We start from the raw sequence: 15,331 nt of genomic DNA on the forward strand, positions 1-15,331 counted from the left end.
ATGTCTGCTGCCAGCTGTCTGCTATCTGAAGATCAGTTTCTGTGCTCCATCTGTCTGGATGTGTTCACTGATCCAGTCACCACACCATGTGGACACAACTTCTGCAAAAACTGCATCACTGAACACTGGAACAGTAATGACCAGTACCTGTGTCCCATGTGTAAAGAGGTTTTCTACATAAGACCTGACCTGAAGGTCAACACATTGCTCACTGAGCTTGTTGCTCAGTTCAGACTGGAAGCTCAACAGAAAGCCAGCAGCAGCAGCTCAGAGCAACAAGCTGCCAAACCAGGAGAAGTTCCCTGTGACGTCTGTACTGGAACCAAACTGAAGGCCCTGAAGTCCTGTCTGGTGTGTCTGACCTCCTACTGTGAGACTCACCTGGAGCCTCATCTGACAGTTTCAGGCCTGAAAAGACATCAGCTCATGGACCCTGTGGAGAACCTGGAAGACAGGATGTGTATGAAGCATGATAAACCTCTGGAGCTGTTCTGTAAGACTGACCAGACATGTGTCTGCATGCTCTGCTCTGTTTTAGACCACAAGACAGATGATGTTGTTCCTCTGAAAGAAGAATATGAAGGAAAGAAGGCAGAGCTGGGGAGGACAGAGGCTGAAATTCAGCAGATGATCCAGAAGAGACGACTGAAGATTCAAGAGATCAAACACTCGGTTGACCTCAGTAAGGAAGATGCAGACAGAGAGAAAGCAGAAGGTGTTCAGGTCTTCACCACTCTGAAGGAGTCTGTTGAGAGAAGCCTGAATGAGCTCATTGAGACGATTGAAGAGAAGCAAAGAACGACAGAGAAACAGGCTGAAGACTTCATCAAAGAGCTGGAACAGGAAATCTCTGAGCTGAAGAAGAGAAGCTCTGAGGTGGAGAAGCTCTCACGCTCTGAAGACCACCTCCACCTCCTCCAAAACTTCCCGTCCCTGAAAGCTGCTCCACCCACCAAAGACTGGACAGAGGTCAGCGTCCGTCCACCATCATATGAGGGGACAGTGGTGAGAGCTGTGACTCAGCTGGAGGAGACGCTCAGTGAAGAGATGAAGAAGCTGCTCGGTGAGGTCGAGCTGAAGAGGGCCCAGCAGTATGCAGTGGATGTGACTCTTGATCCTGATACAGCACATCCTAAACTCATCCTGTCTGATGATGGGAAACAAGTAAATCATGGTGATGTGTGGAAGAATCTCCCAAACAACCCAGAGAGATTTTCTTATTTTGTTTGTGTTTTAGGAAAGCAGAGTTTCTCTTCAAGCAGATTTTACTTTGAGGTTCAGGTTAAAGGGAAGACTAAATGGGATTTAGGAGTGGCCAGAGAGTCCATCAACAGGAAGGGAAACATTTCACTCAGCCCTGAGAATGGTTACTGGACTATATGGTTGAGAAATGGAAGCGAGTACAGAGCTCTTGCTGGGCCTGATGTCCGTCTCTCTCTGAAGTCTCGGCCTCAGAAGGTGGGGGTGTTTGTGGATTATGAGGACGGTCTGGTCTCCTTTTATGACGTAGATGCTGCAGCTCTTATCTTCTCTTTTACTGGCTGCTCCTTCACTGAGAAACTCTACCCATACTTTGGTCCGTGTTCAAATGATGGTGGTAAAAACTTCGCCCCTCTGATCATCTGTCCTGTCAATCAAACTGCCTGAGTCAATACCAGGATGCTGATGGATTAGAGACTAAACTGATAAACTGATCAATTTTAAATGAAAAGATTTGTTGTCATTCATGGTAACAAATGTACATATTCAGCAGCAATGTACAGTGTAAACTTGTTTTTATCAGGTGTAGGAGGACAACCACTTGTTCTTTAATTCTGTTAACTAATCTTTGACTCTTAAGGAAAATAAGAGACAGACTTCCTGGCTTCCTAAGTTGGTAAGGGCAGATCCCCGGTCTGCAGAGCTGACCTTTGTAACCCTAAGTAAGGGTTTGATCAGTGATGCTCAACAGACTCAGAAAGATCTCCAAAGAAACCATTTTGATAAGTTGAATTATGACACAAACTAAAAGCATGAATTGACCATAAAGGCCACTTGGACTGGAGAAAAACAACTCCCACCTTAAATGAAACACAGACTCTTATCACCAAAGCCATAAACAAACCCACATTCCTGAGGACATGTGAAGCCTCCCTGCAAATCTGAGGCAAACCTGAAATTCATGTAAATTAAATGTCTAATCATTATGCAACTTATATCATGTTATTTGTCGTGTAAATACAAGAAGAATGGTATAACTTTCATAGGTGTATGACTATCTACTAAAGAGATATAAGACTTAGATTTTATTATCCTTTTATACTACATGTAACCATACTGCCCTCCAGTGACAAGACTTAAATTCCTTTATGTGAAGAGTTAATGAATATTTGATAACCATGTATTTGTATTTTAAAATCACCCCAAGTGTTTAACTTGTGATCTATTAACCTCATAGAGTTTGAGGGGTGGTGAGATGATTAATGGGAGAGGAAAGAAGAAAAAACAAAGTTCTGATACACAAATCTGTTTTCAGTTTTTGGACTTTTTCTCTAATCTTTGATTTTTGCTGAAATATTGGATCATTTGAACATTTATTGAAATGAAAGCATGTGAGAAGTTTAGAGGGAAAAATCACTATTTGGTGGAGCTGTTAACAACTCATAGACATGTGAAATGTGACCCCGACTACACACTGCTTTTTGTAAGACGTCAAAAGACAAAAAGGTTGGAAACCACTGGTTTCATCTTTAACAATGTGTTGTATTTTAAAAGCTTGTTATATTATCCATTGTGTCAAATCTTCATCTGAAAAGTAACTAAAGCTGTCAAATAAATGTAGTGGAGTCGAGAAAAATGTGTTTTTGAAATAATGTTCATATTTTTCTGAAGATTTTTGGCTCTTTTTCCTCATAGTGGATAGAGGATAGTGAAGTGACGGACAGGAAACAAGGGAAGAGAGATGGGTATGACATGCAACACAGGTCCCTGGCTGGAATTGAACCAGTGATGTGTTTACATATGTCGCACTGCCAGGGCGCTCCATAACTGTTGATTTAACAGCAACTTTGACCAGACTACATTTGTTGAACACAGATCAAATAATAGACAAAAATAGGTTAATAGTTGCATGAAAAGCTCAGCAGTAAAAACTGGCTGCCCAAAACTTTTACTTTCACTTTAAATCTAAAACAGGGTGTGTTTATTATTATTTTTTATCACCTTGTGAAAAACTTCAAGCTTTCAGCACACATAATTAAGCAAAGCAACAACTTTTCCCACGTCTTCCTCCTCCCACCTGTTATGTACAGTATCATCTTTGCTCCATGGTATTTCATAATTATCCTGTTAATGAGAGGGAGGAAATCCTGTTAATCAGAGGGAGGAAAAAACACAAACAGGGATACAATAAGAGGAGGAGCAACACTGGAAAGACAATAGACCTTCAACATCACTCTCCAGAACTGAAAGTTTGTAAGAGCGACAGCAGAGCTGCAGTCGAGTCTCTCCACTTCTTTCCAAATGAAAATCAGACTGAGTTCATCAAGTCTTTCTCAACAACACAGCAGAGTCTCTGCCAAACACTGGTGAGTACAACTGATCATATTTAATGTTTCAACAACCAGCTTTAACACAGCAGACAGGAAGTTCCACTCTTTTCATTTCATACTGACACTTGTGAAATTGATCACAATATACAGTGCTGCTTGAAAGTTTGTGAAATCTTTAGAATTTGCTCTATTTCTGCAGAAATATGACCTAAAATGTTATCATATGTTTACACAAGTCCTAAAACTAGATAAAGGGAATCCAACTAAACAAAGGAGACAACAACATTAAACTTCTTCATTTATTTATTGTGGAAAATTATCCAATCTCACATATTTGTGTTAGGTAGAAGTATGTGAACCCTTACTTTCAGTAACTGGTGTGACCCCCTTTTGCAGTAATAACTTCAACCAAATGTTTCCGGTAACCATTTATCAGCTCTGCACATTGGCTTGGAGGAATTTTAATCCATTCCTCCTTACAGAACAGTCTCAACTCAGGGATGTTGGTGGGCTTCTTTGCATGAACTACATGCTTCAGGTCCTTCCACAACATTTCTATTAAGGATTAAGGTCAGGACTTTGACTCAGCCATTCCAAAACATTATCTTTCTTCTGCTTTAACCATTCTTTGGTAAAGCAACTTGTGTGTTTAGGCTCGTTGTCTCACTGCATAACAAACTGTCTATTGAGCTTCAGTTCACAGATACCTTGACATTTTCCTGTAGAATTTGCTGGTATAACTCAGAACTCATAGCTCCTTCAATGATTGAAAGCTGTCCTGGTTCAGTGGCAGCAAAGCAGCACAAACCGTGATGCCACCATGTTTCACAGATGGGATAAGTTTCTTATGCTGGAATGCAGTGTTTGCTGAACACTGAACACAACGCTTCTCATTCAAGCAGAAAAGTTCGATTTTGGTCTCATCCATCCACAGAACATTTTTCCAATCACCTTCTGGCTTATCCATGTGGTTTTGAGTGAACCGTGGATGAGCAGCAATGTTCTTTTTGGAGGGAAGTGGCTTTTCTCCTTGCAACTCTGCCGTGCACACCATTGATGTTCACTGTTCTCCTGATGGTGGACTCATGAACATTTACTGTAGTCACTGCACGAGAGGCCTTTAGTTTCCTAGACGTTACCCCGGGGTCTGTTGTGGACTATCACACACCTGATCTTGGTGTGATCTTTGTTGTTCGACCACTCCTGGGGAGGGTAACAATGATGTTGAATGTCTTCTTTGATAGTGAAGACCCAGATTTCTCTTCTTTAAATAAGGCAGGGCCTCCCAGACTCACACTTGATTGTCATCCAATTGATTGAAACACCCAACTCTGATTTCCCCCTCTAATGAATTGATAATCCTAGAGGTTTACATACTTTTGCCATGCACAAATATGTAACATTGGATCATTTTCCTCAATAAATAAATTAACAAGTGTAAGATTTTTGTCTCATTTGTTTAATTGATGTCCCTTTATCTAGTTTTAGGACTTGAATGGAAATGTGATCACGTTTTAGGTCATATTTATGCAGAAATAGAGCAAATTCTAAACTTCCACAAACTTTCAAGCAGCACTGTAACTAAAGACATTTACACAGGCTCAGTGAAACCACTTTAATTATTCTTTTCAAGTCTCTCTGTGTCAATTCTCAGGACTTTTGTAATTGAATCTCTGTGGTTCAGTTTCACACTGACTTTCCTGGTCTTATTACTATTTACTGATGACTCCCTACAGCCATACTGCATTTCGTTTCCTCTAGCTGTTTCACATTAAAATGTTAATGTTCCACTGGTGAACTAGCAGGATGTCTTCTTGTGAAGCAGCTAGAGGAAATAAAATGTGTTTTGTCACCGAGATAGCAGAGATTTATTAGCAGTGCTATTCTTTAATAATAATTCATCTATACAAGAAGATATGGACAGATTCTGTGCTATATTGTCAGCAGATCAGTTATAAATATTTGAAGGGGGAACAGTAAAAACACAAACAGCCACAATGAGCTGTTAGATAAAGAGCTGCAGATGAGTCCCTTACTGTGTTTGTGCAAACCAGCAAACATCCAACATTAAAGCTGAACAAGGCCTTTAACCTGGCTGTGCAACACTGGAGAAAATCTTTATGCTTACCAGCTCAGCTTAATGGTTAAGGTTGCTCACAGCTGGATTTGGTTAAAGTATCTCTATCCCCATTAAAACACGCCATGTTTAATTCAAAATTATTTTACCTAATATCACACTATAATTGAACAGTAACCATACATCTTTCTTTTTTTAAAACAAATAAAACAAAAAATGTCTTCCTTTCCTTTCACACTACATATGTAGATATGTCTGCTGCCAGCTGTCTGCGATCTGAAGATCAGTTTCTGTGCTGCATCTGTCTGGATGTGTTCACTGATCCAGTCACCACACCATGTGGACACAACTTCTGCAAAAACTGCATCACTGAACACTGGAACAGTAATGACCAGTACCTGTGTCTGATGTGTAAAAAGGTTTTCAACACAAGACCTGAACTTCACATCAACACTTTCATCTCTGAGATGGTTTCTCAGTTCAGACAGGAAGCTCAACAGAAAGCCAGCAGCAGCAGCTCAGAGCAACAAGCTGCCAAACCAGGAGAAGTTCCCTGTGACGTCTGTACTGGAACCAAACTGAAGGCCCTGAAGTCCTGTCTGGTGTGTCTGACCTCCTACTGTGAGACTCACCTGGAGCCTCATCTGACAGTTTCAGGCCTGAAAAGACATCAGCTCATGGACCCTGTGGAGAACCTGGAAGACAGGATGTGTATGAAGCATGATAAACCTCTGGAGCTGTTCTGTAAGACCGACCAGACATCTGTCTGCATGCTCTGCTCTGTTTTAGACCACAAGACACATGATGTTGTTCCTCTGAAAGATGAATATGAAGGAAAGAAGGCAGAGCTGGGGAAGACAGAGGCTGAAATTCAGCAGATGATCAAGAAGAGACGACTGAAGATTCAAGAGATCAAACACTCAGTTGATCTCAGTAAGGAAGATGCAGACAGAGAGATAGCAGAAGGTGTTCAGGTCTTCATCGCTCTGAAGGAGTCTGTTGAGAGAAGCCTGAATGAGCTCATTGAGACAATTGAAGAGAAGCAAAGAACGACAGAGAAACAGGCTGAAGACTTCATCAAAGAGCTGGAACAGGAAATCTCTGAGCTGAAGAAGAGAAGCTCTGAGGTGGAGAAGCTCTCACGCTCTGAAGACCACCTCCACCTCCTCCAAAACTTCCCATCCCTGAAAGCTGCTCCACCCACCAAAGACTGGACAGCGGTCAGCGTCCGTCCACCATCATATGAGGGGACTGTGGTGAGAGCTGTGACTCAGCTGGAGGAGACGCTCAGTAAAGAGATGAAGAAGTTGTTTGAGGCTGAGCTGAAGAGGGTCCAGCAGTATGCAGTGGATGTGACTCTTGATCCTGATACAGCATATTTCTGGCTCATCCTGTCTAATGATGGGAAACAAGTAAATGATGGTTATTTGAAGAGGAATCTCCTAGACAACCCAGAGAGATTTTCTTATTGTCCCTGTGTTTTAGGAAAGCAGAGTTTCTCTTCAGGTAGATTTTACTTTGAGGTTCAGGTTAAAGGGAAGACTGAATGGGATTTAGGAGTGGCCAGAGAGTCGATCAACAGGAAGGGAAAAATCACACTGAAGCCTCATAATGGTTACTGGACTATATGGTTGAGAAATGGAAATGAATACGAAGCGTGTGCTGGTCCTGGAGTGCGTCTCTCTCTGAAGTCTCAGCCTCAGAAGGTGGGGGTGTTTGTGGATTATGAGGAGGGTCTGGTGTCCTTTTATGACGTAGATGCTGCAGCTCTTATCTACTCCTTTACTGGCTGCTCCTTCACTGAGAAACTCTACCCATATTTTGGTCCCTGTAATAATGATGGTGGAAAAAACTCTGCCCCTCTGATCATCTGTCCTGTCAATCAAACTGCCTGAGTCAATACCAGGATGCTGATGGATTAGAGACCAAACTGATAAACTGATCAGTTTTAAGTGAAAAGATTCACTGTCATTCATGGTAACAAATGTACAATGTAAACTTGATTTTATCAGGATATGATTAATGTGGTCATTCTTTTATGATTTATCATACAATTGTTTTATTTAATGTATGTTGGAATTCACCAAAATACTTAAACTTGTCTTTTTACTGCTTCAGTGTCCCCCCCAGGATTGCTTCACTAACATCAACTTGTGATTGATCAATCATGACAAACACGTGAGGAAAAACTCTTTAAAAGCTTTAAAATCTAGTGAACATCCCAAAGTTTGCAAAGATACCAAGTATGTCAGACTGAATTTTAGGGAAATGTGTCAACAATGATGTATAATATATCAAGAATTTTGTTCTTTCATGTAATGACGCAGCCATAAAAGTCATGGGGCCCTTTTTCCTGCATTAGGGCGCAGGCGCAGATTCAAGCCTTGATTCCTGGCAGGTGACGCATGTGGGTGTGATAAACAAATTCCTGCAATTTTCCTGATCATCAGCTTTGGCACAAACCAGGTGCAGCCAGGCGCAACATGAGGAGAGACTGAATACATTATTAGTGGGAGGAATACAGAATCAGCAAGTGGAGTCTGGGCGAGCTTCAATAATAACCAATCACATGAGCTCCTCTCATCCCCTTTAAACGCAGCAACAGGTGAAACGGGAGAGAAGCTAAGTGAGAGAGAAATGAGTTCAACTCTGTGAAGCACCTGAAGTTCAAAATATACATTCAGGACACCTCACATATTAATATACATCAATCCAAATATGCTGACTGTGGTAGAATGAAAATAAAGTGGATGTGCTCTGATGTGTATTTTGTGCAAACAATTAATATAAGATAATTAATACATTTAAACTCTGTAGTTTTTCTTCGTCTCTGCATATTTGAAAGTCCTCATTTATGCTTCTAAGTATATACAACATCCTTAAATAAACTGATACAAAATCTGGTTTGGAAATTTGCTGGTTAGTGTTTGAAAAGCTCACCAGTTCTTTCTCTGTTTCATTGAAATATTTAAATAATTAATGAATGTGTCCACGCTGTGCCGGCTGTGTGTAAAGTGAACAGTATTTTGTTTAAACCCGTTTTAAAATGTTTTCACCAACATGTTTTTTCTTTTCACAGCATACAAGATGTTGATGTAGTCCTACTCTGTTTAGGACCTCTGGCTGTCATTTTACACACTGATTATATGGACACACATTCATGCGCAGTACTTAAGTACTGTACTTGATAGGGATGTGCAGAGAGCCCAGTATTTGTATCTGTATTTGTTGAGGCAGCAAAATTATTTGCATTTGAATAAAAATGGAAAGAGAATTAAAAATCCTGTTTTTGTTTTTATTTTGCTTTTAATTTTAGAAAATTAAAGTGTTACAATAAGTGTTCATGAATAAATTACCTTACAAAGGAGGTCCCCACACCGGGTCTTGAACTGGAGTCTCCTCAGACCTCTACCTATTTATACACCCATAACACAGAGACAGCACACTGTGTAACGTATAGGGAGGAACTTCAAAGGCGATTCTTGCTTTTCATTTTTCATTTATTGCCTATTTTTTACAACCAAACTTTGTGGAAAGGAGAAGAGGAACAACAGGTTATGGAGAGTCCCTTGTGAGCACTTCACATGTGTCAGAAACAGAACATGTGCTCCATGATATTTCACAATAATTCTGTAAATCATAGGGAGGAAACAAAATCTCATAATCAGAGCTGCGGTAAGAGGAGGAGCGATACTGGAAAGAGAGCAAAGCTGCTACTGTCAATCTCCAGAACTGAAACTAAAAGTTTGTCAGTGACAGCAGAGCTGCAGTCGAGTCTCTCCACTTCTGTCCAAATAAAAATTAAACTGAGTTCATCAAGTCTTTCTCAACAACACAGCAGAGTCTCTGCCAAACACTGGTGAGTACAACTGATCATATTTAATGTTTCAACAACCAGCAGACAGGAAGTTCCACTCTTTTCATTTCATACTGACACTTGTGAAATTAGTGACAATATAACTAAAGATGTTTTTACACAGATTCAGTGAAACAACTTTAATTGTTTTTTAAACAGTCTCTCTGTGTCAGTTCTCAGGACTTTTGTAACTTGTAACTGAATCTCTATGGTTTGGAGTTCAGCTTCACTCCAACCTTCCTGGTCTTATGACTCTTTACTGATCACTTCCTACAGTCACACTGCATTTCATTTCCTGTAGCTGTTTCACATTAAAAGCTTTTCACCAGTGAACCAGAAGGAGGCTTTTATTTTGAAGCAGCTGGAGGAAATAAAAGGTGTTTGTCACAAAGTTAGCAGAACTTTGTTAGCAGTGCTATTCTTAAATAATAAATGTTCTCTACAACAAGATATGGACATATTCTGTGCTCTTTTTTCAGCAGATCAGATTATATTGAGGAACAGTAAACAGCCACAATTAACTCTCAGATAAAGAACTATAGATGAGACTCTTGATGTAAACCAGCACACATACAACATTAAAGTGAATAAGGCCTTTAACCTGGCTGTGCAGTCCTGAAGAAAATCTTTTTATGCTTGCCAGCTCGGCTTAAATGGTTAAGGTTGCTCACGACGCGAACTGGTGAAAGTATCTCTATCCTTATTATAACCATATTTAATTCTTTTCACGTTTAATTATTTTACCTAATATCACGCACTATGAATGAACAGTACATACATACCATAACCGTAATTTTTTCCTTTCACACTACATATGTAGATATGTCTGCTGCCAGCTGTCTGCGATCTGAAGATCAGTTTCTGTGCTCCATCTGTCTGGATGTGTTCACTGATCCAGTCACCACATCATGTGGACACAATTTCTGCAAAAACTGCATCACTGAACACTGGAACAGTAATGACCAGTACCTGTGTCCCATGTGTAAAAAGTTTTTCAACACAAGACCTGAGCTTCACATCAATACTTTCATCTCTGAGATGGTTTCTCAGTTCAGACAGGAAGCTCAACAGAAAGCCAGCAGCAGCAGCTCAGAGCAACAAGCTGCCGAACCAGGAGAAGTTCCCTGTGACATCTGTACTGGAACCAAACTGAAGGCCCTGAAGTCCTGTCTGGTGTGTCTGACCTCCTACTGTGAGACTCACCTGGAGCCTCATCTGACAGTTTCAGGCCTGAAAAGACATCAGCTGATGGACCCTGTGGAGAACCTGGAAGACAGGATGTGTATGAAGCACGATAAACCTCTGGAGCTGTTCTGTAAGACCGACCAGACATGTGTCTGCATGCTCTGCTCTGTTTTAGACCACAAGACACATGATGTTGTTCCTCTGAAAGAAGAATATGAAGGAAAGAAGGCAGAGCTGGGGAAGACAGAGGCTGAAATTCAGCAGATGATCAAGAAGAGACGACTGAAGATTCAAGAGATCAAACACTCAGTTGATCTCAGTAAGGAAGATGCAGACAGAGAGATAGCAGAAGGTGTTCAGGTCTTCATCGCTCTGAAGGAGTCTGTTGAGAGAAGCCTGAATGAGCTCATTGAGACGATTGAAGAGAAGCAAAGAACGACAGAGAAACAGGCTGAAGACTTCATCAAAGAGCTGGAACAGGAAATCTCTGAGCTGATGAAGAGACGCTCTGAGGTGAAGCAGTTCTCACGCTCTGAAGACCACCTCCACCTCCTCCAAAACTTCCCGTCCCTAAAACCTGCTCCACCCACCAAAGACTGGACAGTGGTCAGCGTCCGTCCACCATCATATGAGGGGACTGTGGTGAGAGCTGTGACTCAGCTTGAGGAGACGCTCAGTAAAGAGATGAAGAAGCTGTTTGAGGTTGAGCTGAAGAGGGTCCAGCAGTATGCAGTGGATGTGACTCTTGATCCTGATACAGCAAATCCTAAACTCATCCTGTCTGATGATGAGAAACAAGTAAATCATGGTGATGTGAAGAAGAATCTCCCAGACAACCCAGAGAGATTTTCTTTCTGTCCCTGTGTTTTAGGAAAGCAGAGTTTCTCTTCAGGCAGATTTTACTTTGAGGTTCAGGTTAAAGGGAAGTCTGACTGGGATTTAGGAGTGGCCAGAGAGTCGATCAACAGGAAGGGAAAAATCACTCTTATACCTCAAGATGGTTACTGGACTATATGTTTGAGAAATAGAAATGAGTACAGTGTTTATAATAACTCTTCAATCCGTCTCTCTCTGAAGTCTCAGCCTCAGAAGGTGGGGGTATTTATGGATTATGAGGAGGGTCTGGTCTCCTTTTATGATGTAGATGCTGCAGCTCTTATCTACTTCTTTACTGGCTGCTCCTTCACTGAGAAACTCTACCCATATTTTGGTCCCTGTATTAATGATGGTGGTAAAAACTCCGCCCCTCTGATCATCTGTCCTGTCAATCAAACTGCCTGAGTCAATATCAGGATGCTGATGGATTACAGACGAAACAATGATAAACTGATCAATTATAAATACTGTCGTTCATGGTAACAAATGTACATATTCAGTAGTAATGTACAGTGTAAACTTGTTTTTATCAGGATATGATTAATGCAGGCAATGTAATCAATACATTTAAACTCTGTAGTTTTTCTTCATCTCTGCATATTTGAAAGTCCTCATTTATGCTTCTAAGTATATACAACATCCGTAAATGAACTGAAACAAAATCAGTTTTGGAAATTTGCTGTTTAGTGTTTGAAAAGCTCACAAGTTCTTTCACTGTTTTATCAAAATATTTTAATAATGAATAAATTTATCCACGCTGTGCCGGCTGTGTGTAAAGTGAACATGATTTTGTTTAAGTCTGTTTTAAAATGTTTTCACTAACATAATTTTATTTGTTCACAACAGACAGGATTTTGTTGTAGTCCTACTCTGTTTATCTCTTTGTCAGCTGTTTAATTATATTCATATATCAATAGCCTTTTGTATAACTATTGTTTTATCTCCTATGCACCTGTCATTGTAAAGGTGTGCAAATAACTATTTAGTAAGTCCCACTTTTTTGTTTTGAACTCATTTAATCTCCTTTAAATTAAACATCAATGAGCCGTTTACAGCTATTTTACATAATGAACAACAAATCAAAATGTACATTCAACAGCTGAGGCAATATTGAACATTATACAGTACTGTATACTGTACTGGTGATATTTTAAAGGCAAAGCTGCTCACACAAGATATTGATTTCATTTAGGTTTCTTCTGTTTACTCTTTGTATGAAGTTAACTGATAAATAAAAACTATTCATGGCAATATTTTTAAAGGTGTACTTATTTTACTTTTAATGCCTAAAACTTTTGCACAGTACTGTATATTTTTGACAAAAATCTACCAACTCAAGGTCCACTTATGTGCTTTTTGCACTTTCAGCCATATCACATGTCTTCATTAGAGTTTGTTCAGTTGCCATGGAGATAAATCCTTTGACTTTTTGACAAACTCATGGACTCAGGACTTCTTCTCCACGTTGACTCAAAAGTTACTAAACCATCATTTTAATAAATTTGCAAATTTATTATTGACTTTTGATTAATAACAAACTATATAAATATGATAATAAATATGTTGTTATATTCATTATATTAAAGAAAAGGTTGCACTGTTGCATTGCACCAAACATGAAACTATTCCAATTATTCCAGATAAAATCCATTTAAAATAAAAAATCATTTTAAAAAATAATCAATGAATTAATAAAATATGTGTCTTCTCTGATACACATGAGGTCACTGGACTGTCTGTTTTTACCTGCTGGTGATGAGCTTCAATGGGAGGCTGAATATGTTTATTTAAATCACTGAATTCAGAAGTCTGGAAAACAGGCCATGAGATTAAAATAAACTTAAAACTGCTGTGAAATTGTGAAAACCAGTTTGTATATATTAATTACACCGTCAACGGACGCAAATATAGAAAAAAAGGCTTCATTTATAACATGACAAATCTAAAGCTTTTAGTTTAAAGGTAATGTCTAATACTCTTATCCCAGTGTAGTTAACTTAACACAACTACTGCTGTGGTGTTCACAGCACACTGACAGAAAAATGGTGCACTATGGGACCTTTTGGACCTTTTTTGGACAGTAAAGGCTCATTCACACCTTCAGTTTCTAGTAGACAGGTGTGTAGGGGGAAATGTCCGTAGGCAAAGCTTTACCTGATGAAGGTCTAAGGTCCTAAATGTTGTATCTCTAATACAGTTTATTGCAATTAAAAGGATGGTGTGCAGGAATTCTCTCTTCTCTGACCTTTTTTTTTTGGAGAAAGAACACTTTCTTACAAGGCATGAGGTTTCACTGAACGGTTTGATGAGTCTCGCAGACCACCTCTGAGAGGTTGTGTAGGTGTTAGCATCTTCAATCATCATCAAGACACTGGTGTTCATCCCACATATAGAGTTTCACAGACTTGCAGAATCTATGACGAGGAGTTTTGAAGTTGTTTTGGAGGCTTGTGGTTGAACAACACTTTCTGCACGGCAATTAGAAATTCTTTTTTTGTGGCACAAAAATGCCAAATATGGATCAAAACAAAAGGCTAAAGTTAAACACTACAAAGGTTGAAATCACATAAAAGAGGAAGAAGAAAGTATCAGTATTGAGTCTGCCACCAGCTCTTTAAAAATCTGAAAGTCTCCTGAATATTCTTTGGGGTTTTATGGTCTGTTAAATGTTCATAACTGTTGTGCCTTTAACACACATTTCAAAACACTGTGGAGAGAGTGTTTTCCATCTGTCTTAAGTTATGAAACTGTGTTACTTCAGATGGCTGAGAGCGTTCCTTGAAGCTTGAGTGTTAGTCCAGTAAGCTGTAGTGGTTTTATTTATTCAGACAGTTGGGAGACAGAGCACAGAAAGTTGGATGTTACCAGCCGACACTCGGCTCCAGGAGACTTTCACTGCTTTACTATCTCTGGAAAACTGTCCGGAAGATTTCATGCAAACTGTTTAAATGTTAAAATAAAATGCAAATCAGGTGGCTTTCCCTCTGCAGCGGGGTCACAATGAATACACACGAAATAATGGAAACAGTGAGTTTTCAATGATTAACTGTTACTGCTGCTTCTGTTGATCACAGTTTCTTCTGAAAATAGTTTTCCGGAGCTCAGATGAGAGAAAAAACACAATCCGGCAGGTCTGAACTGCAACTAATATCTTTTTGTTATTGTGATGGTTCTTATTTACTCTGGATGCAACCCCTCTATGAACTCAGAAATGTCAAAAAGAGGCAAAATGCTGCGTTTTATAGCAGTCCTTCTGCTTACAACACTCAACATTCACTTCACTGTTTGTCTGCACTGAAGTGTCAAGTCTTACATGATTGTTTCTCGCTGCCAAAATGATTATATAATTGGCTGAGGTCAGACATCAGAATTTTTTGTCATGGCAACACTTAAAAACTGAGCTGTAGTTGTTAAAATACTTGTTGGTAACATATCTTGTCATAAGCAAAGGAACTTTCACCCTATGAGCCATAATGCTTCCTCAGTTACTGTTAATATTTTGTTTTTGTTGAGCCATTGAGAGAAAATAGGATTCACAGTCTCGCTAAAGGACAATTCAACAAGAAACAAGGAACCTTGGATCAAACCATCAACTCTGTGATTAACGAATGACCATCTTAAAGACAAACAACTAAATAAATTGAATTAAAACTGCAATATTTTAGTACAAGTCAAGTCAATTTTATTTATGTTGCCCAAAATCACTAATCACAGATTTGTCTCAAAGGGCTTTACAATCTGTACAACATACAACACCCTCTACCCTAAGACCCTCCATTTGCAGCAAGTTTCACTGCAGAACTAAAA

The 15,331-nt window shown here is 39.6% G+C and overlaps 3 protein-coding genes across 3 annotated transcripts; all 3 read left to right on the forward strand.

Moving 5' to 3' along the window:
* Window positions 1–1,704, forward strand: LOC122974444 (E3 ubiquitin-protein ligase TRIM21-like). The gene has a single exon (XM_044342480.1). The coding sequence runs from the start codon at window positions 1–3 to the stop codon at window positions 1,645–1,647; it is 1,647 nt and encodes a 548-aa protein (XP_044198415.1). The 3' UTR covers window positions 1,648–1,704.
* A 4,154-nt stretch (window positions 1,705–5,858) lies between these two features.
* LOC122974683 (E3 ubiquitin-protein ligase TRIM39-like) lies at window positions 5,859–8,519 on the forward strand. Its single transcript, XM_044342592.1, has one exon. It carries the CDS (start codon window positions 5,859–5,861, stop codon window positions 7,500–7,502), a length of 1,644 nt encoding a protein of 547 aa, XP_044198527.1. The 3' UTR covers window positions 7,503–8,519.
* Window positions 8,520–10,267: 1,748 nt separating this feature from the next.
* LOC122974571 (E3 ubiquitin-protein ligase TRIM39-like) lies at window positions 10,268–12,667 on the forward strand. Its single transcript, XM_044342584.1, has one exon. It carries the CDS (start codon window positions 10,286–10,288, stop codon window positions 11,927–11,929), a length of 1,644 nt encoding a protein of 547 aa, XP_044198519.1. The 5' UTR covers window positions 10,268–10,285; the 3' UTR covers window positions 11,930–12,667.
* Window positions 12,668–15,331: the final 2,664 nt, after the last annotated feature.

Source organism: Thunnus albacares, chromosome 3 (assembly GCF_914725855.1).
Source record: "Thunnus albacares chromosome 3, fThuAlb1.1, whole genome shotgun sequence".
NCBI lineage: Eukaryota > Metazoa > Chordata > Actinopteri > Scombriformes > Scombridae > Thunnus > Thunnus albacares.

Bases quoted from the DNA above. Each gene is read 5' to 3' on its own strand.
- LOC122974571 (XM_044342584.1), top strand. From the start codon at position 10,286: ATGTCTGCTGCCAGCTGTCTGCGATCTGAAGATCAGTTTCTGTGCTCC.
- LOC122974683 (XM_044342592.1), top strand. From the start codon at position 5,859: ATGTCTGCTGCCAGCTGTCTGCGATCTGAAGATCAGTTTCTGTGCTGC.
- LOC122974444 (XM_044342480.1), top strand. From the start codon at position 1: ATGTCTGCTGCCAGCTGTCTGCTATCTGAAGATCAGTTTCTGTGCTCC.